Source organism: Papaver somniferum, unplaced genomic scaffold (genome assembly GCF_003573695.1).
Source record: "Papaver somniferum cultivar HN1 unplaced genomic scaffold, ASM357369v1 unplaced-scaffold_10, whole genome shotgun sequence".
NCBI lineage: Eukaryota > Viridiplantae > Streptophyta > Magnoliopsida > Ranunculales > Papaveraceae > Papaver > Papaver somniferum.
In genome coordinates, this window is record NW_020618825.1 from 14547303 (window position 1) to 14568693 (window position 21391).

Consider the following 21391-nt stretch of genomic DNA (forward strand, 5'->3'; position numbering starts at 1 on the left):
GCAGGGAAACTGCAAAGGGTTAGGTTGAGCTAACCCCCCATTAATGAGACCCATCCGTTTTTTGCATTCACTAGAGAGAAATGAAATGACAAGACATTCCAACATAATTTCATGCATTAGTACTAATAAATGTCTCTTTTCAACTTCTCATCAGTTGGCTACTGAGGCATGTTGGTAGCTAGAGTTGTTGTTATGGACTAGCTTCCTCTGCTCCAGGACAGGTTTGGTGGAGTAGGTCTCTTAAGATTTGGTGCATATTAAAGCCTGTCTAGCATCTAAAGAAAATTATGGGTAATTTCCGCAAGTTTTTAAATATTTCCTGCTATTATCAAACCACTTGACATTGCAACTGCAGCTGTAATGCAGTTGGCAAACAACATGTAGACATACCCAAACATGGTAAGTAAAAACACACAACTCAATAGCTAGTTTCAGCTCTTTAACTACTAAACTAATCACTTTCTAATTCTAATAATGCTAACTGTGAACTCCAACTTATCTTCATTCTCTTGTTCAAACAGACAAATGTCTCCTTTTCTTAACCTCTTTTCTGCCTGGAAGTCATACCATCCAAACCCAAAATGGACTCCATAGCCATCACTGCGACGAGTTAGTTTAATTGGCCATTCTTTCCCTTCTTCATCTATAAGAATTATATCTCCTACATCACCAGGAATGTTTGATTGCGCAAACTTCGTCGGAATTGTCTGAAAGACAAAAATCAAAGAAATTATTAGAATACAAGTAACATGAACTAATATACATACGTATATTTAATAATATCTAGTAACTCACCAAGAAAGATCTGCCAATGTTGTAACTCTTCAATGTAGTTACGAAATGCGGATACTTGGAAACGCTGGTTGCACTATAACTAACTTCCTCAGGTTCATCATCATCATCAGTTTCTTCACTATCATCTTCAATTTCTTCGGGTTCATAATCATCATCAGTTTCTTCACTATCTTCTTCAATTTTACAAGACATCAACTTACTGCCTTGGATTTCGCTTTCGCCTTTCCCTTCACTAGTACCTATACTTTCAGTTCTATCCATTCCCTGAATACCAGTTTCACCACAATGCATTTCATTTTCATCTTCACCCTCGGACATCAATGGTGTTATTGAATACTCAACTTCACAGTAACTCAAATCGAAAACCCAAACTCGAAAAATCAAATCATGACCTTCATATTGAAACGCAAGAAAATATCAAATACTTAATTCATGAGCCTTGTAAAATTCTGGCCAACCATCTGTAAACATGAAGTCGTTCAGCTTCACTTTCCATGTTTTCAGTGGACTCTTCAAAGTTGCTACCCCTTCACTATCTTCTCTATCAACTAAGTAGTCATTTTGAAATGCTATTGGTATTGCCTACAACCCAAAAGAAAAAAGTAAAACAAAAAAAAAAATTATATAACATCAAAACACAAAAAATTACGAAAATGAAAGATAAACAAGTAAATCTAGATAGATAAGGATACTCACAAGATGATCTGCTGATGAACAATCAGGATGGATGGGTTGAAAAAAATGTGGTTAGAGCTTGAGGAGGCTAGATTTCCCATTTTCTCCATCTTCTCCAACATTCAAACTTTAGTTGTAAATGATGATCATAAGAGAAGCAGAACAAATAATAGAAACAAGAGAGAGTTTATCTACACAGATGAGAGTAGATAGATTTTGCATGAATTTGTATGAAAGCTAGAAAATGTTATGGCTCTAGGGACAATGAATCCCATCTAGTTATAGTAATTGGGAATCTAAGTGCAATTTTTTTTGAATGAAAGTTGTACAGACCAGCACGTGAATGGCTCAGACAGATTTTATTTCCTTTTGTCTTATTCAATTTTTAAGGTGATAGTTCTGAAAAGAAAAACCAAAAGGCAGATTAAGATCAGATATCATTTTTAAGGTATCTATTTAATTTTTGTGCCTTTACTCCCATTCTACCTGTACAGATTCAAATCACCAAATATTTTATATTTGTGTGACTTTATATAACCTGCTCACCAAATACCCTTTAGTACTCAGTTTTGTTTACTCGGTATCAAATGCATAAAGAAGCAGAGGAAAGTGCAGCTCAGCACAATGACAGGAATAAGTAATAAAGATCTAAGGGTGTGCGATGCAGAACCGACGATCCCAGAACCGATAAGTAATAAAGATCTAAAGTTAATACAGTTTAAAAGCTGGCGTAAGGGGGTGAAGAAATACATAATTTTGCATATCGCCCTATAGTGGTGTAAATTGGGCCAGGCAGGGACGCTTGGCCCTATTTGATCCAGTCCAGGCCGGACGGGTTACATATTCAGCTACCCAAAGAGCCCGTTAGGCCGGACAGGCCAGGTAAAAATACTTATGTTGAGGCTCAAATACCACCCAAGGCCCATTTATTAACCAGGTCAAGCCAAGTGGACCAAACATGCTATTTGTATTTTTAAAGTTTTGTCATAACTGATGTAATTCCTGCTTGAAGTTTTGAGGCCGAATAAACAATGTGAAAACTACAGGGAGACCCATTCTCCCAGATTTTTCCACTGAGAAACCCACGGACAGAAAACTGAAGGCGCGCACCCATTTTTTAGGGAAAAATTATTCTCACACCCGTAATTTATAAAATCTTGTTTTGTTATTTTTTCAAGCACTGAAATCAGCTGCCATCAACATCAACTTGGAAACGAATTTCTTCTTCCTATCTCTCTTATCTTGTTCTTCATTTTCAGATCTACTAGATTTAGAACAATAATTTCAGAAAAATCTATTTCAAAACAAAGGCTTGTTCTTCAATACAAGTCCGATCTGTTTCAAAATCTTGATAAAAGATGATTTTGGGTTACAAATTTACGATCAGTAGACTTTCCTCTTCAAACCCATTGAAGATTTTTTCACAAAACACTGATAATCTTAGCCTAATTCAGGGCTTTTCTCTTCACGGACGAAATTAATGACAAGGGAAATCATCATCGCTGGATCTATGGGGATTTAAACTACGAAATTGGTGTTGGTGAATGGTAGCTGCATACAGTTCTTGAGATGAGAATGAAGACAGTCTGATGGCCACAGATTTGTTGGATTGAATATGTTGGTACTCACGATGGAATTTCCTGAGATAGTGGTCAAGTTGCTGGAAGAGATTAATGGCAGCATGAGATGAAATTGGCTGAATCGTTACAACATTTATGGTTTGAGTAAGTGAAGAAGAAAGGTTCCCCTGCCATGGATTCATGTGAACATTCGAGTTCGATCGCACAACAAAGAAATGGTCAGCAACGTCATAAAATTTGAGAAGGCTTGGTACATATGTGAACTCATTCTACAACTATAAATACAAAGTTAGGTTATAATGGTGGCTGTCAGGGGGTTTTGCAGACGTAAATGGAGAACGTGTATTGATTCTTAGGTTATAGAACGTGTGTTGTTATGGGTCTGTGTTGGTGATATGATGTTCATGGAAGAGATAGGAGCTGAGGTCTGAAACTGTGGTGATTTGGTTGAGCTACGGCAGTGAAAGATGTATGCTGCTACTAGCTTCCTTCTAAGGGTTAACAGCTTGTTTTAGATGATGTTTCAGCTGCTAACCAGGGACTGGGATTGAGTTATTGCTGCTGGTGTTCGAGTAATTGATGGAAGATATAAGGTTACAACAATTCCAGTGGGGTTAGAAGGCATGGGCTTACCTGATTGTGTTAGTGCGATGAATTTGGATGAGTCATATTCTTAATTAACCTTGGTTCAGTGACGTTTGGGTCAGTTAATATGTCCAAAATTCTGTTGTGTGTCTAAAGAAATGATTACATGATTTTTTTTGCAGATACAAAAGTGACTACATAATCTATCATGCAGCTGAAAAAATGGTTGCATAACCTATTATACATCTACAAAATTTGTTGTAACGTGTTATGCAGTCCGAAAAATGATTGCATAACACGTTATACAACAAAATTTTTGTTAGTATTGAAACCAACAAAAAATAAGGTTGCATAACTTGTCATGCACCTACAATAATATCTACATAACATGTTATGCAGTCGTGAAAATGGATGCATAACCTGTTATGCATCCGAAAATATGACTGCATAATGCATTATGCATCGGGAAAATTGCCGCACAATCTTTTATGCATCGAGAAAATAGATGCATAACATAATATGCATCCGTAAATATGGATATATACTGCATTATGCATCAATTTTTTATACTCAAGAAGGGTGCGAAAACAATGGGTACATGACTTGTTAAGTTATGCAGATGCATAATTTGTTATGCAGTCGAGAAAATGGTTGCATAATTCGTTACGCGTCTGCATAATGCGTTATGCATCCTTTTTGGTGGTTGCATAATGGTTATGTATCAAGTTTTCGAAAATTTTGCCTAAAACGATGATCACCTCCGATTTTTTCATGAAAATCAAAAATTTGATATTGTTGTTTGTACTCGTTGCGTAGCTCTCTTTAAAAGATTTCCAACCATATAAAATTTATAAATTTCTAAGGTGCGGATTTTTAGATATGTTATGTCCAAGTTGAGTTGCCAATTATACCCCTGATGCATAACTCAGTCATGAAGATGCATAATCCGTCATGCAGAAGTTTTTAATAATTTCATATAATTATGGGTGTCACGGAAATAATTATGGGTATCACAATCCTAGTTAGTAAGTTCGCGAATGATTCGCGAATCATTCGCGAATTTTTCCGTATCACGAATTTTACCGTCTTATTCGCGTACGTTTGCAACTCCGAACCCAAGTCGCGTATTATGTGGCATTCCCGGATTATTCGCGAACCGTTCACGAATTTTACGTATCCCGAATGATACGTCCGCTTAATTCGCCATAAATTCTTTAGCTTTTACTTTTCAAAGACTCCACTTTTTGGGCTTTACTGCCTCCCGAACATACACGACCGAATATTAAAAGTGTTGTAATTTTTATGAAACAAAAACGACTGAAGAGATTTGAAGGTGAAGGTGAGAGAGATCTCAAACTCACTAACCAAGCATCTAAACCACCATACGACGTCCTCTTGGATAACTAATGTTGTATATATTATTAATATCATCATATTAAGTTTATTTTTTCTTTAAATAACTCACACATATGCATAAAAATTGGTCTATGACCTTATAAATACAAACTATTTGTTATATATAGATACCGAATTTTCAGAGCCGAACTCACATTTATAAATCGAATTATACACATACGTATGCCGTTCCGAATTACTGACGAATCACGTCCCGTTGACCGAATTTTGGACCGAATCTGGATTTTACAAAACCGTATAATACTCGTACGTTTGCCGTTCCGTACGTTTGCCGAATCCCGAATTGCTAACTAGGATCACAATACCCAAAATTAATTGTGGGCCTGAGAATGAAAATATTTTTTTTTTGGGTCTCCCCCTAATTTAAAGATGGGAATTTTAAACCAACATATAATTAAGATGCTCAAGTTAACACTAAAATTCTTATGATAATTCAAGCGGGTATTTGGGCCGGTTATTTGGGCAAATATTAGGCCACGTTAATAATTTTAGGGAAAGCCGAACCCACCCATTCAATCTAACCAGGCCAGGTTGCCCATAGCGGTCTGTTGGGCTTTTCCGGATACAGTCGGGTTCTGGCAGGTACATGCAAGTTGGATAATTTGGGGTACTATTTACATCCCTAGCTCCCTGCATCCCCCAGACACAACCAAATAGAGACATGACCTCTCTGAAATGAAACATTATTCTCCGAAGTTGGGAGCCAGAGAGAACCAGAAAGTGATTGCATAGCAGCGTCATTATTATGGAAGTAATACCAGGGTTATGTACCTCCTTAAGAAGCATACATAACAACAGAGGATTTGATTTTCTGCCAACAGAAAGGGCACCTTGGTGAAGATTGTTGTTTGACAAAAGAGGCACATATATGGCAACAAACTATATGACCACAAGAACCAAACAGGGTTCCCCTTCTCCTACTCAGACAAATCACGCATAATTCCTTGTCCGGAATGTCTCCCGCTACTTCATCAGCCTGAAACTCTGTAGCTGCTGCTGCGGAATCAGCTTCGCTAGATCGCTCAACTTTCCATCTTCTCCAATTCCTAAGCAAAATCGGAGTTAAGACAAAATAGTCCGCTAACCATTTGTACAAGAACGTTTTCTAGCTAGATTGAAAGATCAACTAAATTCAAAACACTTGAACACATGTATTTACCTCATGGTCGCATAGCTTAGTACTGAAAGTGATCCTAGAAGAAGTCCACCCCAAAATAAACAAGTTGTCTTAAACGCCATATCCTCCACCAGCTGATCCTTGGTCATCTCAGTTCTAAGCAAAGAAAACACATGCACATAACTATTCCACCAGAAGTAAATAGTCTATTCACCAAAGAAGATGTTATGATTCTAAGAATTTCTTACAAGAAATAGGGAAGGGCCTGTGATGATTTCATTTGTGGAATCCCGTCTATAAAGCGACAAACACCAACCGCACTAATCTGTGTTCCTATAGAAAGAACTTTTTCTTCATTCAACAGACCAACCTTCCAAAACAGAAGAAATTACTCCAAGTAAATGTCTATACAAAATTCCTACAGAAGATCAGAGTTTTTCCAAATGCAACTGCCTAACCGAAGGAATCGTTTTTCAAAACTTACAGGATATACTTGGCCAGAAACTGCTTGGAGGAATGTGCAAGGGAAAGGCTGAACTGGTTGTAGCTTATGATAAACTGTTACAAGAGGTAGAGGATGTTCTGAGCCGTCCATATTAACAAACAGGTAATCTGATTTTGATGAACGACCAATATCGCGAAGCAGAACAGGAACCTGTAAGAAAAGAACAACAAGTCAAATGAAACCCGTATGAAACTTATGGAAAAAATCAAAAACTACATTCCCCAAAGTTTACATGAAATTGAAACCAAAAGACATCAGAGGTAATTAAAACCCGAAATTGAAAGGAAAAGGTAAAGTTATTACCGTTTGAGTACTCTGCAACGAAACAGATCCTTGACCAGCACATTGGGTTTTAAACTTCTCCAACCATCAACACTCCTTTGAATTTCAACAATCCCTCTAACCACAACAAGATTACCAGTACCACCATTATCAATTTCAACTTCTGGAGCTTGACGAATCTTATGGAGAGCATTTGAAGTAAAATAATAGCTTTTCCATGTTTTAACAGCAACATAAGCTAATGCAACACCAACTCTTATAGCTCCATCTGTAGCTAATGCTGCTATTACTTGGTTGTTTGATGACATTTTTCGACTAAATGAGAAGAAAGTGAAGAAAAATCTTGGGTTTTAGTTTGTGAAAGGGGCAAGTTTTTCTGATCTAGTTTCGAGTTCTACATTTTGTGTGTCCAGGAGGTCTATATTTTATAATAAAGGTGCACATGTGATTTCACAGCTAGATTCTAGATACAATAAAATAAGTGTTAAACATATTTTACTAAAAAACTTATAAATAAGAAAGGTGGTTGAGAGTGATAAAAACATATCAAATCAAATGTTGTGCTTAGTTCCATAAATGGACCAAGAAACAGTACTGATTCATTGGTGTACCAAATGACCAAGAACCACTGAACCAGTACTCAGTGTTCCATACTTGGACCAACTGCCAAGATTCTGGCCCTGAAGAAAAACAAAATTTGCCTTACTCGCAAACAGACTGTGTGGTCAGCTAATGCCTATAGCACCCAACAGTGGCACAAATTTCAGAAGACAGAAGAAATCACATGAACATGAACTGAGATAAAAATCACGAATACTTAAGTTTTGTCATTGTAGACTTGTACGTCAACATTCAAGAACTTAAAGCAAGCAGTCTGCGTTACTTAAGTTAAAAAGCAACAACGCAGCAGTCCAGTCTCCCAGTCTACTAGAATGATTTGGTTTCAGTATCTGCTTACTCATAGCCATAGTCCACTGCTTACTCTTCAACATCACCAACAGTCATCCCATCTAGTTCATGAAGAGAGAGAGTGTGGCTGCACAATTAAACGATCTTGTAAGTTCTTTCATTACTTTCAAAACCGTTAGGTCTGCAATAAAAACATCTGGTTGGCCATTTGAAAGTAAAAACTAAATGTTTTTAGTCAATGGGTCAAAGGAAACTCCTCAAGACCAACCAATTTACATATACAAGTAAGTTGTTTGAACCATTAGGCGCAAAAAATGCCCATAACAGAAAAACATCTGTAGAGGCATGAACGAAATAATAACAGGTTCGGCAACAGAAAGGATACCTTGGTGAAGATTGTTGTTCGACAGCTGAAGGGGCACATATTTGGCAAGAAAGAATATGCCCACAAGGACCAAAAAGGGTTCTCTCACCCCTTCTCCGACTCAGACATATTGCGCATAATTCACTGTCCGGAACCAATCCCTCTATTTCATCAGCCTCGAATTCTGTAGCTATTACTGCTATTGCTAGTCCAGCAGCTGCTGTTACTGCTACTGCAGCTATTGCTTCTGCTACATTAGCAGCTTTAGCTCTCCATTGTTGCTTCAATTCTTTCCATCTTCTCCAGCCCCTAGACACACAATAAGAAGGATCTTAAGACAAAATAGTTTGTTAACTTACGAGAACGGTTCTAGCTAGGTTGAATAATGATGGTTTCCATCTTAAGACAAAAGAATCAATGCATTAGCCCTACAATTGAGAACAAAGTTTATGTCACATGGCAACTTTAGTGGAAGGGGAAGCCTGAACTGGTTGTAGCTCATGAAAAACTGTTGAAACATGTAGAGGATGTTTCGAACCATCCATATTAACAAATAGGTAATCTGGATTTAATGATCGACCAATATCAAGAAGCACAAAAGGAGCCTGTAACAAAAGAACAACACAAGTCAATTGGTTGGTTTCCAATGGGACTGTTCATTTCAAATGGGAAAATCAGATTGAACCACCCAAATACAATCAAAATTTGACAAAATTCGAAAAATAAATATAAAATTGCAGGGAAAAGGTAAAGTGAATACCTTCTGAGTGTTCTCTATCATAACAGCTGTTCCACCAGCAGCCTCACTAGAAACCAGTGCAGTGGGTCTTATATTTCTCCAACCAGCTTCAACAATCCCTTTAACCACAAAAAGTTTACCACCAGTACCGTTACTATTTTCAACTTCTTTTTCAACAAGTTGTCGAAGATCACATCCATTAACATTTGGAGCTTCACGAATCTTATGAAGAGCATTTGAAGTGAAATAATAGTTTCGCCATGTTTTAACAGCACAATAAGCTGATATAACACCAGCTGCAGCCACATCGATTGGTGACATTTCTTGACAAATACAATAAAAAATCTAGGGGTTTGAGCCTTTGAGGGCAATTGAAAGGGGTGAAGAAGAAGAAGCAATATGGAAGATGATGAAGAAAATTTCATGAGAAGTACATGAGTTCAGCTTTTTGGAGGTCAAGGTCAAGGTCTTGTTTATTTATTCTGTGAGTGGAGTTTGGGACCTTTTGGTGCACAAATAAATAAAATAAGTGTTCACAGAAAAAACTAGTACGCCGCCCGATTCTGCTAAAAGCATAGTCAGCCTGTCAAGTGTGAACACAAAAAACTAGTACGCCGCCCAATTCTGCTAAAAGCATAGTCAGCCTGTCAATTCTGGCAGCAATAGGCTAACATAAGGCACATAGCAGCTGTAGCACCCAACAGGGGTGCAAATTTCAGAAGAAAAAATGTAAATGAACACAACTGAACACAACAAAAAGATGTATATACGTTGTTATACGAAGGTGGGATCAATCACTCCAGTATATATCAACAGAAACTCAACTCAATGCATTTCAACAAATGGTGAGCGCCCTATATTCCCCAACCTCCTACCACCTACCCCAAAAAAATGCAAAACCTTATGAACAATCAGTTACAGACATCACTTCAAAACCAAGAAATTATTCTCCCGAATTTGGGGGCCGAAAAAGATTTATAAAGTGACAGTATATCGGCATTGATGAAGTAATCACGGGTTTATGTACCTCCCTAAGAAGCATAGATCCTGACAGAGGACGTGACAGGCTGCCTACACACAGGACACTTTGGTGAAGATTCTCGTCTGACTGTAAGGGAACATGAATAGCAACAAACCATATGCCCGCAAGGAACAAAAGCAGCACTTCTTCTCCTAATTAGACAAACCGCGCAAAGTTCCCCATCCGGAACTTCTCCTGCTATTTCATCGGCCTGAGCTTCTGTATCCATTGCAGAAGCAGCTTCTGCTTGACTCGCTCGCTCATTTTCCCTTCGCTGCCTCCATTCTTTCCACCTTTTCCAGTTCCTAGAAGCACCCACAGTTTGAAGGATTTAGGGACAAAATAGTCTACTAACAATTTGTACAAGAACGGTTTTAGGTTGAATAGTAATAATGAGCTCCATGTTAATGGCAGTTATGCTAATATAGGACAGACAATCTCTTATAAAACAACTGATTGATTATCGGTTTATCATAAACGGAAAAGTAAACCAATTTATGAAGCTCCCTGAATGCAAGCAACTAACACTTTATTAATTCTCCGACAACGTAAACGCACAGTGAGGGTAAGGTTCCATAGTTATAATTGCAAGGAGAAAAAAAGTTATTTATCTTCATAAAAAAATAAGATTGATTGGTTTATTATTTTCAGGAAGAAACTTAATCTAATTCAACTGGCAGATGATTATCTATACAGAATTTGAGGGGAACTTGAGTCTTTCATTGAATTTCTGTTTACAGTTCCTAATAAAGCATTCTTCTTGTAATCGAAAGCACTTAAATTCGCAAACATTTGAATACTTAGTGAAGCATATATTTACCTTATTGTAGCATAGCCTAGTATTCCGACTGAAAGCGACCCTAGAATAAGTCCACCCCAAACTAAACATTTTGTATTAAACGCCAGATCCACCACCAGCTGATCTTTAGTCTTCTCAGTCCTAAACATAGAGAAAACATGCACAAAATTATTCCAGCAGAACCAGTTTAATCCCTCAACCAAACAGGATGTGACGCTTTTAAGAATTTCTTACAAGAAACAGGGGAGGTCATGTGATGATTTGATTTGTGGAACCCCATCTTTGAAGCTACAAATACCTACTGCACTAATCTGCTTTCCTACAGAAAGAACTTTCTCCTCATCCAACAGAGCAACCTTCCAAAATAAAGAAAAATACGCAAGTAAGTAACAATATAAAATTCATACAAAAACTCCGGATTCTTTCAAGTGTAACGGCCTAAGCAAAGGAATGAACCCCAACACTTACAGGGTATGCATGGCCAAAAACTGCTTGGAGGAATGTGTAAGAGGAAGTCTGAACTGGTGTTAGTTTATGATAAACTGTTGAAAGAGGTAGAGGATGTTTTGAGTCATCCATATTAACAAACAGGTTATCCGAAGTTGACGATCGACCAGTAACAGTATCAAGAAGCACAAAAGGAACCTGTAACAAAAGAACAACAAGTCAAACGATAGATCACTAATGGAAGGCATTTGGTTACTTCCACTAAACTCAGACTGATCAATAGCGGCTTAAAACAGTCTTGCGGTTGAGGATCCACCCAGCCTAATCTATTAATAGACTGATCATGCTTTGGCCTATTTCCAATAACTAATGTGACGAAATACATTTGAACTACAATTTTATAGGCTTTAAAATGTATACAAGATACAGAAGAATGATACTGTTTGGCACTATACTGTTTGGCACTACGACACCGCCACCCTACATTCGATCCCAAAATTTACACGAATTACGCATTCGTTTGCAAATCCCTCTCTGGTCGACAAATGCAGTTTATCCCTCAAACACCATATCCCAAGATTCACACGAATTACGCATTTGTTTGCAAATCCGTAGTTTATCCCCAAAAAATATGTTGTTCAAGCCTCTGCCTAAGTAACAAATGGGGAGAGTTTATTCCATGGCCACTCCTCTCAGGATAAATAGCGCCTTATAAACACTTTTGCAAGTGAAAATCCAGACTAAGCATATTATTTCCTATCTATCTAACCAATCTAATGCAATACGTTTAAACACCAAATTTCATGCCTTAAAATCTACACACATTACAATAGGATAATCTTGTTTGGCAATACGACACCACCACCCTAGTACCCCATCCAAAACAACACACCCCTAAATCCACAAGAATCATAAAAAAGAACTTACAAAACCAGAATACATGACAGGCTCAAAGAAAGAAAAATTACCATCCTTACTGATGTCGACTTCTGATCCTTCCATGATCTCAGGAAAACCGTCCGTAAATCCGAAGTCCATCCTAATAATCCCCTCCATTCGTTATACACACACTTCACAGTAAACAAGAAATTCATCAAAATCAAAAAATTCCCCATGATTTCTCAACCCTAATTTCAAAACTAGAACAAAAATTCAATCAAGAAAACACAAAAAAATCGATAAAGAAATTCAATGCAAGAAAACAAACAAGAAATTCATCAAAATTAAAACATTCCCCATGAATTCTCAACCCTAATTTCCAAATTAGAACAAAATTTCAACCAAGAAAATGCAAGAAATTCAATTCAATTACCGTTTGTATATTCTGTAAAATCACAGCTCTTTCACCAGCTTCTTTAGAAATCAAAACATTAGGGCTTGAACTTTTCCAACCATCAACGCTTCTTTTAGCTTCAACAATTCCTCTAACCACCACAAGTTTACCATCCCAACCACCACCACCACCATCACCGCCACCGCCGCCACCACCACCATCATCACCACCACCACTAGCAGCTTCTCCTTCTTTTACAAGAAGCTGTCGAAGATCAGAGACTCTAACATTCGGAGCTTGGAGAACCTTATTAAGAGCAGATGAATTGAAAAAATAACTCTGCCATGCTTTCACAGCAGCAAAAGCGATTGCTGTACCAAATACAGCTCCATCTCCGAATGAAACAACTTGTGCTAGGAATGCTATTGTTTGATCGTTTGTTGTCATCTTGAAAGAATTAAGATGAGAATTAAGATTTTGATTCTAGGGTTTATCTGAACATGGTCGTCGAATTTGGGAAGAAGATGAAGATTTCTAGGGTTTGGAGAAAAGAGGGAGTTTTTGATGGAGACGAGTTCAGCCTGTTCTGGGTTTTGGGTTCGGAGATGAATGGGAATAGACAATGTTCTCGTTTTGCAGTCACGTGTCGGTTAATTCAGATGTAGGGGAATTTGGTACTCAATTTGCAATCCTTATTTATCTAATCATCGGTAATTGCATTAAGTTGTCAGAGGTACGATAATAAAGTTACTCGGTGATTATAATATTGTTCGGAATTCGAAACTCGAAACTCGCATGCACCAGATTATTTATCGATCGAAAAAGTAAATTAAGTTCGAGTTTGAAACTCGCCAGCAAAAATTATTTAGCGATCAAAAAAGAACAATCAAAAAAGAACAATCAAGTCGGTTACGGACAATCTTAATTTATTCAAGTTCGGTAATTCATCCCCCAAGATAATTAAGTTAGCCAGGTTACGGAAATAAGAGCGGGAAAAAGTTTGAAGGAAATTAAGCTCGAATTCGAAACTCGTCGGCACAAAATTATTTACCGGTCAAAAAAGGGTAATCGAGTCAGGTTACAGATAATCTTAATTTATCCAAGTTCGTTAGTTCCACTCCCACCAAGGTAATTAAGTTAGCTAGGTTACGAAAATAATAACGAGAAAAAGTTTGATTTTTATTAGAGGGAGAGCAAATTAGTTTAGGAAATATAATGTGGTTAGTCATAATTGTGTTAAGTTGTCAAAGGTATGGTCGTAAAGTTACTGGGTGATGATAACATTGTTCAGAATACGAAACTCGCCAGCACCAGATTATTTACCGATCGAAAAAGGAAATTAAGTTCAAATTTGAAACCCATCAGCAAAAATTATTTACCGATCAAAAAAGGGCAATCCAGTCAGGTTACAAACAATCTTAATTTATTCAGGTTCGGTAATTTCATTCCCGCTGAGGTAATTAAGTTAGCCAGGTTACGGAGATAAGAGTGGGAAGAGTTTGAAGGAAATTAAGCTCGAATTCGAAACTCGTCAGCACAAACTATTTACCGATCAGAAAAGGGTAATCAAGTCAGGTAACAAACAATCTTAATTTATTCAAGTTCGTTAATTCCACTCCCGCCAAGGTAATTAAGTTAGCTAGGTTACGAAAATAATAGCGAGGAAAAGTATGATTTTTATTAGAGGGAGAGCAAATTAATTTAGGAAATATAATTTGGTTAGGAAATAGGTACCTAGATTACAATCCTTATTTATCTAAATCGTTAATTGTGTTAGGTTGTCAGAAGTATAGTGGTAAAGTTACTTGGTGATGATAACAATGACCTGAGTTCGAAACTCGTCAGTACCAAATTATTTACCGATCAAAAAAAGGTGTATAAGTTAGGTTACAGACAATCTTGATTTATTCAAATTCGGTAATTCCATTTCGACCAAGGTAATTAAGTTAGGTTAGGAGAATCAAATTTATTCAAATTCGGGAATCCCGTTCCGACCTATTTCGATTGTCTTTTATCTTGATAGAGACAAGTGGTTTTAGATTATTTTTGGTTTTTCTGTCAATCCCGACTATGCTTTATCTCATCTTCAATAATCCTAAATCATCAATTTGAGGCATATATTGAATAGACAGTGATAATCTCGATGCAAGTTAAGGAGGCCAGATAATCGTCCATCTCTTTTTTGTAGTGTTCATATCTTTTTCGATTCGCAGATCGTCGTTTGAATATGTACTATGCATTACTCAGTGTAGAGAGTCTCTGGCCTTAGTCTTGTTTCATCCGGGACACGGAGACAACTTAATATCAGGGAAATATCTGATTTTCTTTAAAAAAATTGTACCTGTGATATACGTATCAAGCATTTTGCATACTTTACATATGTTAAGCTTGTATATGTTCACTTTCCACAACAAAAAAGATACCAACTCTTAAGCAAAATAAAAAAAAATCGAGTTTCTTAGGATTGAATTTGATTTTTTTTAGTTAAGCTTGGCTCGTCGAGATCTCGGCCGCATATCGGGACCGTTCACCGAGACTAAAACACTTGTCTCGGCCTAAATTGATGCATGACTTGATTCTGGATCTTTGCATGTGAGTATTTGCAACATATTAAAATTCTCTTCTTCAAAGTATATCCCGTGAAATCAGTATCCTGGAAAGCAAGGAAAGAATTTTCATGGAATTAAGTTAGAATCAGACCCTTCTTTTTAAATAAGTGGACCCACATTTTATGAAAATAAATTTGTAATTAAACGACGGGAAACACGTTATTTTCATGTAAAGATGGTTAATTGGAATTAACTCATATCAAACATTGCCTAAGTTTGTACTTGATAACATCTCATCCGAGTTACTCGAGTTATCGTTTCATGGAAATATCGTGTTTTGTGGTTTGATAAGCAATCTAATTCCATAAATTGGGGGCCATCTTGGTATAGGGTGGTCTACAATATGTTTTAACTTGAAATCGCATAAGAAATCTTTCTTTTTCTACCCTGAAAATTATTTCCTATAAATACATTTTCCGTGGAAGTGTTCTCTTTACCTAGTATCAAACATATCCTAAAGCATTTGTGTCATCCGCATAAATTTCCAGATCAGTATCCATTATACAAGATCCTTATAAACTGACCAAAAGAAAAAAAGATAATACGACATAAGTAGAAAATTATGACAATCGAAAGTTTATAGTAGCAGAGTAGTAGTTGGACCTTTTTTCTCTCTCCTCTTTCTCGCACTTTTTATCCAACAAAACCATCAAAAACAATCCCTCTTTGTTCAGATCTAGTCCATTTTTGGACTAGATTTGAGCAGATTTCTTCATTATTCCTTGCTTTCTAGGTTGGTTAGTAGTTTAGTTTAGTTTTTGTTATGTTTTTTTACTTGTCTACACCATTTTGGTGGTTTTATCTACTCTTTTGAGGTTTATCTTTGTTTTAATTGCGATTCTTGATTATTGGGTTGGATTATAAGATCAATAGTGATGCTCTCAATGCTCTCCAACGACGAAATCTTCATCTTGATTGTCTCCGGCGACGGAATCTTCATCATCAACTCATCCGGCGACGGAATCTCCATATATGGTATTTTTGACGACGGAAGCTTCATCACTAGTTACAAGAGATTTGAGCAAATTACTCCTACTTTTGGAGCATTTCTTTCTATAGAAGAAAAACAAATTAAATGGTTGGAATTGAATTCCGAGATAAACCATCCCTCTTCCGATTTAATCGGATCTTTTTCATACTTGTATTTGTCTTACTCCGATAATCCTTCTCTTTTTCTTGTCGGATTTCCCGATATTGTACTCTTACAGTATGTTCTTGTTACATTGTATTCTCTTATTTTCTATCTTAAACTCATTGTAATCTTGAAATCCCATTAATGAAAAGGTACCTTGTTTATAAAAAAAAAGAAAAAGAAAAAAATAAAAAAGAAAGTTTATAGTAGCAGACAAAAGAATTAATGTGTGAAATCGTAACCATGATGGTCCTACATTAGCGACATAATGTGTGAAATCCTAACTATAACGATCCTACATTAGCGAAATAAGATGTGAGTTGGAAATAGGTCTGGCTGGATTATACTCCCTCCGTCCCACTCCTAAATGATCTATTTGATTTTAGATTTTGTCCCAATGATAAGTGACCTATATCATTAAACAATGAGATATTCCGGAATTATCCTTTTAGTTAATGATAAAGAATATACGAAATATGCATAATTTGATATGCATGTTTATATTCGTTACGTAGGTGTTTTAAAATGCTTTTCAATGGTATGAAGTTTGCGAACATCCGTGGAGTATTTTGAGAGGTAAACCATTTCTAAATTTCGATATTTATTATTCATAAGGGTATAATTGTAAAAAATGCTTAAAAGTAATATTTTCCTTGCTTGCCTTAAAAATTGTGCAAATTTCAAATAGGTCACTTAGGAGTGGGACGGACGGAGTATATGATTTTGGAGTAGTGCTAGGGTTATATTTGGTGGCTAATTATGGCCGTTAGTCAGATTTCGTCTTCCAGCGGTACAAGACTAATTAGCTACTCATGCTGCCGGGCTATCGATTTTCCAATTTGATCATAAAAAATCCTTAATTTACCTAGAGAGAATCCCCAATATAACGTGGATGTATCTTGGACATATGTGGATGAACCATCTAATATTGCATTTAATTTTTAGGAATGATGCGGGTGAAGCATGACCATCCTTAACAACTATTCCCTCTGTTTCTTTTTAATAGGTTGATTTTTATAAATAAATGTTTCAGAAAATAGGATGGTTTCCTAATTAGGAAAATCAAATGTTACTTTAATTTTCTGGGACCACTTTTCTCTTAACTTTTTTTGATGACAAGTATCATGTGGACCATTTCACTTTACTTATTTTGCTAATAAGTGTTATGGGGACCATTTCACTTCACTTCTTTTATTGACAAGTGTCATGAGAACCACTTTCAATGATTAGTTCTCTTAATTTTCTTAAATTTCTCTAGAAACAAAACTAGCCCATTAAAAAGTAACGGAGGGAATACATCATGAGAAGAAGAGGCAGTAGGAATTTTACGAGCAGCTCATTGGACAAAAGAGGAAAAATTTTAACAACTTCAGCACATGAGGGTAATGTATTCTTCATTTTGAATTTTTTAATGGAATACAAAATATCATTGCTTGGAAAAGTCAGGCTATTTTGGAAGAAGCAAGACAGGTGGTCGGTTCTTGCTCAAATTTTCTAGGTTTCTTTTATATGCCAAGGACGACAAATCATCCAGCAAACACTCTTTCATAAGAGGCAAAAGTTTTTAATTATGTTCTAAATTGGGTTGTTATGCCCCCTTATGTATCACTGAGATTTTAGAAGTAAATAAATCTAACATTAAGAAAAACTCTTTGCTTTCCACGTTAAACGGCTCTACTCAGTTTGCACCACTGAGATTTTAGAAATATTAAATATTAAATGTAAATATAGAGGTATTAGATAGTGGTAAATCAAACATAAATTTAAGAGACATTATGTAGTGATTTTTATATAAAAATAGAGGTAAACTTCTATGTAGAGAAAAAGCAAACATGCTATTAGTCTTTTGATGAATCACCAATTTGCTAAAAAGAAAAATGGTGGGATTCAATTTTCAAATCAAGTTCATTTCCCATCTAAGTAATAGAATCACTGCCCGACAACGATGGGATTTTCTCACCCAACGATAAGCCTAGGGTCACTTTCTAATCATTTTTCTATAATTGGGATTTTAAATTTTCTAACAAACCAAAAAGGAAAAATAAGCTAAGCCGATTTCACATAAAAATGGTGGGTACCATGGCCGTTCAGCGAGAACCCACCATTGCCCTTTGGATGTCGGTTTTGGCTTTCAGGGAGTTAGTGCAGAATTGTTATCTTTATCTAGGAATTACTGATTAATCCAATCTAGAGAACTCGTTTAATGGGTGATCCACCATCCAACTAGTTTTACTCGCTCTTTCACAAATATGTTTTTGGACCGAAAAAATTATTCTTTAGACCAAAAATGTTTGAGACTCTACGACACATTTTACTAAATACTAAAACTACCGTATCATCTCTAACCTACTAGAGACACAGAGAGTGAGACAGAGAGAGACATAGAGAGTGAGAGTGAGTGAGTGAGTTTTCTTCGTAATCTTTCTGGTTCTTCAATCCAATGTCGAGAGTTCCTGGAAGAGATGATTTAACGTGAATTCAAACTCAATTCTTTGTATTTGGTAGGTTGATTTGTTTTGTTAATGATTTTAGTTTAGATTTTGTTCTTAAATTATTCCTTATAATTTTAACTTTCTAGGGTTTCTTTTATAAATTGTTCAAATTGGGTGTTGTATATCGTGATTTCTAACTGTGGAAAATAATTTTAACTTAAATGATTATTTTAACTTTCAGGTTGATTTTGAATTGAGAGGTTTTATATTCGGGAATTTTTCGGTTTTGATTTGGAATCGATTGAATGGTATACAACAAGGTATGGTGAAATATAGTGATATATATATATATAAATAGATTTCTTGAGTAATAAAAGAAAAGTGAGTTTGAGGCGGATGAAAAGAGATCTAGTGAAAATTGAATGTCCAAGAACAAACATCTCCGATTTGGGCAAGTAATCATTGACTTTTTGATGATAATCATAATGATGTTTGTTTATTATTTTTGCTGCGGCTGCGATGTATCATTAAAACTCTACAATTTAGCTTTTTAAAAGAGTTTCTAATTTTATAAAAATAGTGATCGAGCGCTTATACGTTATCCTAAGTTATGAGAGCTTCGGGTGGATTATGCATGAAGATTGGTATCTTTTTCCTGAGTTGTTGGTATCGTCCGTTGCACGCATATGGTATACTTTCTGGCCTGAATTTTAAGGTAAGAATTGGATAAGCTTTGAAATGCATATGAACTAGTTTACTGCAAATTTTTCCTTTGTATTTCAGGTTGCAATTGAAGAATCTTCTAGAGTGGGAGCAACATATTTCGCGTTGATCAAGGTATCGATGTACTAATCCTTGCTCTTGTTTTGTTTTCTATTTGGTTCTTTATCTTTTCTAGATTAGGAATAATAAATGTATAACTTTATTTGCAGGTTATGCTTATGAAAAAGCGGGGGTCTATAACCACACCCAATATTTCGTTCAGTAATCTGAATAGACAAACTCTATTATACTTTCAAGAGAATCAACTAGACAGTCAGACTCAATCTAGAGAAAAGTATATCAAAGAGTTTATATCTCAATTCCTCGATTCAATCTGCAATCAGCAAATAGGAATTTGCGAGCCCGGTTGAATAAGAGAAATAACTTGGACGGTATTACAAACCAATATCCAAGTGTCAATCAATTCGATCAACAACCCAAAGGTCGGATTCAAGAACTGGTTGAACTTAACGCACAACCTGTGATATTTCTATTATATAACAAAATATAATGCGGAAAAGAAATAACACAGACACCACAATTTTGTTAACGACGAAAACCGCAAATGCAGAAAAACCCCGGGACCTAGTCCAACTTTGTACACCACACTGTGTTAATCCGCTATAGACACTAGCCTACTACCAATGAACTTCGGACTGGAATTTAGTTGAGCCCTAATTAATCTCACACAGATCAAGGTACAGTTGTGCTCCTTACGTCTCTGAACCCCAGCAAGATTCTATGCACTTGATTCCCTTAGATGATCTCACCCACAACCAAGAGTTGCTACGACCCAAAGTAGAAGACTTGATAAGCAAATTTTTCTCACACAAAAAAGTCTATTGGAATAGATAAATCTGTCTCTCATAGAAATACCTATGAGTTTTGTTCCGTCTTTTGATAAATCAAGGTGCACAAGAACCAATTGGTCAACCGGACTTATATTCCCAAAGAGCAACCTAGTATTATCAATCACCTCACAATATTCTTAATCGTAGGAGAATACTTGGACCCAAGACATGGGAAGGGGCACATGCATTTAACAAAATGCCACCTAGCCAACACCACCATGGCCAGGAGATGAAAATTCATCCTAAAATCCCAAATAAAAAAGAAGAATTTCATTTCCAAACCGCAAAATGCGAGAAAGACGTTCCAAAGATGCTACCATTATGCAACGCTCATAAGAAGGCAAGGAACAGGTCCAAGGGGCAAATGAACCCAAGACACATTTAGCCATTAAAGACGATAAGGCGGATGGACCGATGTTAAAAATACATTTCCCAGTTTGTGCCAAAGACCAGCTGAAGGCCAGCAAAATCAAGGGTGATTCGAGCAAACGAAGCCAAACGGAGTCGACGGCGTAAAGTACAATTTTCCCAAGAGGAAGAAGTTAACAGGAGAAACTGAAACTCACTCCAAAGGATGAGACGAACAAAAGCCAAGCTAGGCACACCAATCCCACTGAAGGAGCATGATGTCCATCCCAACCATTAAACAAATGGAGGAGCACGATATCCATCCCAACTATTAAACAAATGGAGGAGCACGATTTCCATCTCAACCATTAAACAAATGGAGGAGCACGATGTCCGTCCCAACCAACTCTTCACAATAGCGTCGGGAAGCAACATGGTGACCCGAAGGGATCTTGGAGAAAATCAATCTCATTAATTACATCAGTTAGTTGGAATTACTCACCAACTATTAATTCAATAAGTCTAAAAAACAAACTCAAAGGAGAAATAACATGATGAATTGAATCATGCAGGGGCACAAACTGTGAATCATAACTGAGTATAAGAATAGGGGAAAGTATGCATACCACAAAGGAGCAAATGGTATTCCCATACTCAATTCCTTCACAACAGTCGTAGTGCCAAAGAATGGAGAAAACAAAAACCCATAATCTGTAGGCCCGACAACAGCTAGCAGTAAAGGCGCAGCAA

General features: G+C 36.5%; 3 protein-coding genes across 3 annotated transcripts; all 3 read right to left on the bottom strand.

The window, feature by feature from the left end:
* Positions 1–304: 304 nt before the first annotated feature.
* On the bottom strand, positions 305–1705 carry LOC113326065 (B3 domain-containing protein Os03g0619600-like). The gene is made up of 3 exons (XM_026573872.1): positions 1492–1705; positions 796–1377; positions 305–707 (listed from the first exon to the last, which is right to left on the bottom strand). Exons 2-3 carry the CDS (start codon positions 1111–1113, stop codon positions 456–458), a joined length of 570 nt encoding a protein of 189 aa, XP_026429657.1. The 5' UTR covers positions 1114–1377; positions 1492–1705; the 3' UTR covers positions 305–455.
* Positions 1213–7305, bottom strand: LOC113326407 (E3 ubiquitin-protein ligase SPL2-like). Its single transcript, XM_026574144.1, has 7 exons — positions 6977–7305; positions 6653–6823; positions 6417–6538; positions 6211–6324; positions 5882–6097; positions 5574–5721; positions 1213–1377 (listed from the first exon to the last, which is right to left on the bottom strand). Exons 2-7 carry the CDS (start codon positions 6761–6763, stop codon positions 1213–1215), a joined length of 876 nt encoding a protein of 291 aa, XP_026429929.1. The 5' UTR covers positions 6764–6823; positions 6977–7305.
* Positions 7306–9711: 2406 nt separating this feature from the next.
* Positions 9712–13147, bottom strand: LOC113326013 (E3 ubiquitin-protein ligase SPL2-like). The gene is made up of 6 exons (XM_026573828.1): positions 12547–13147; positions 12203–12304; positions 11256–11432; positions 11022–11143; positions 10809–10928; positions 9712–10293 (listed from the first exon to the last, which is right to left on the bottom strand). Exons 1-6 carry the CDS (start codon positions 12952–12954, stop codon positions 9999–10001), a joined length of 1224 nt encoding a protein of 407 aa, XP_026429613.1. The 5' UTR covers positions 12955–13147; the 3' UTR covers positions 9712–9998.
* Between the last annotated feature and the right edge of the window lie 8244 nt (positions 13148–21391).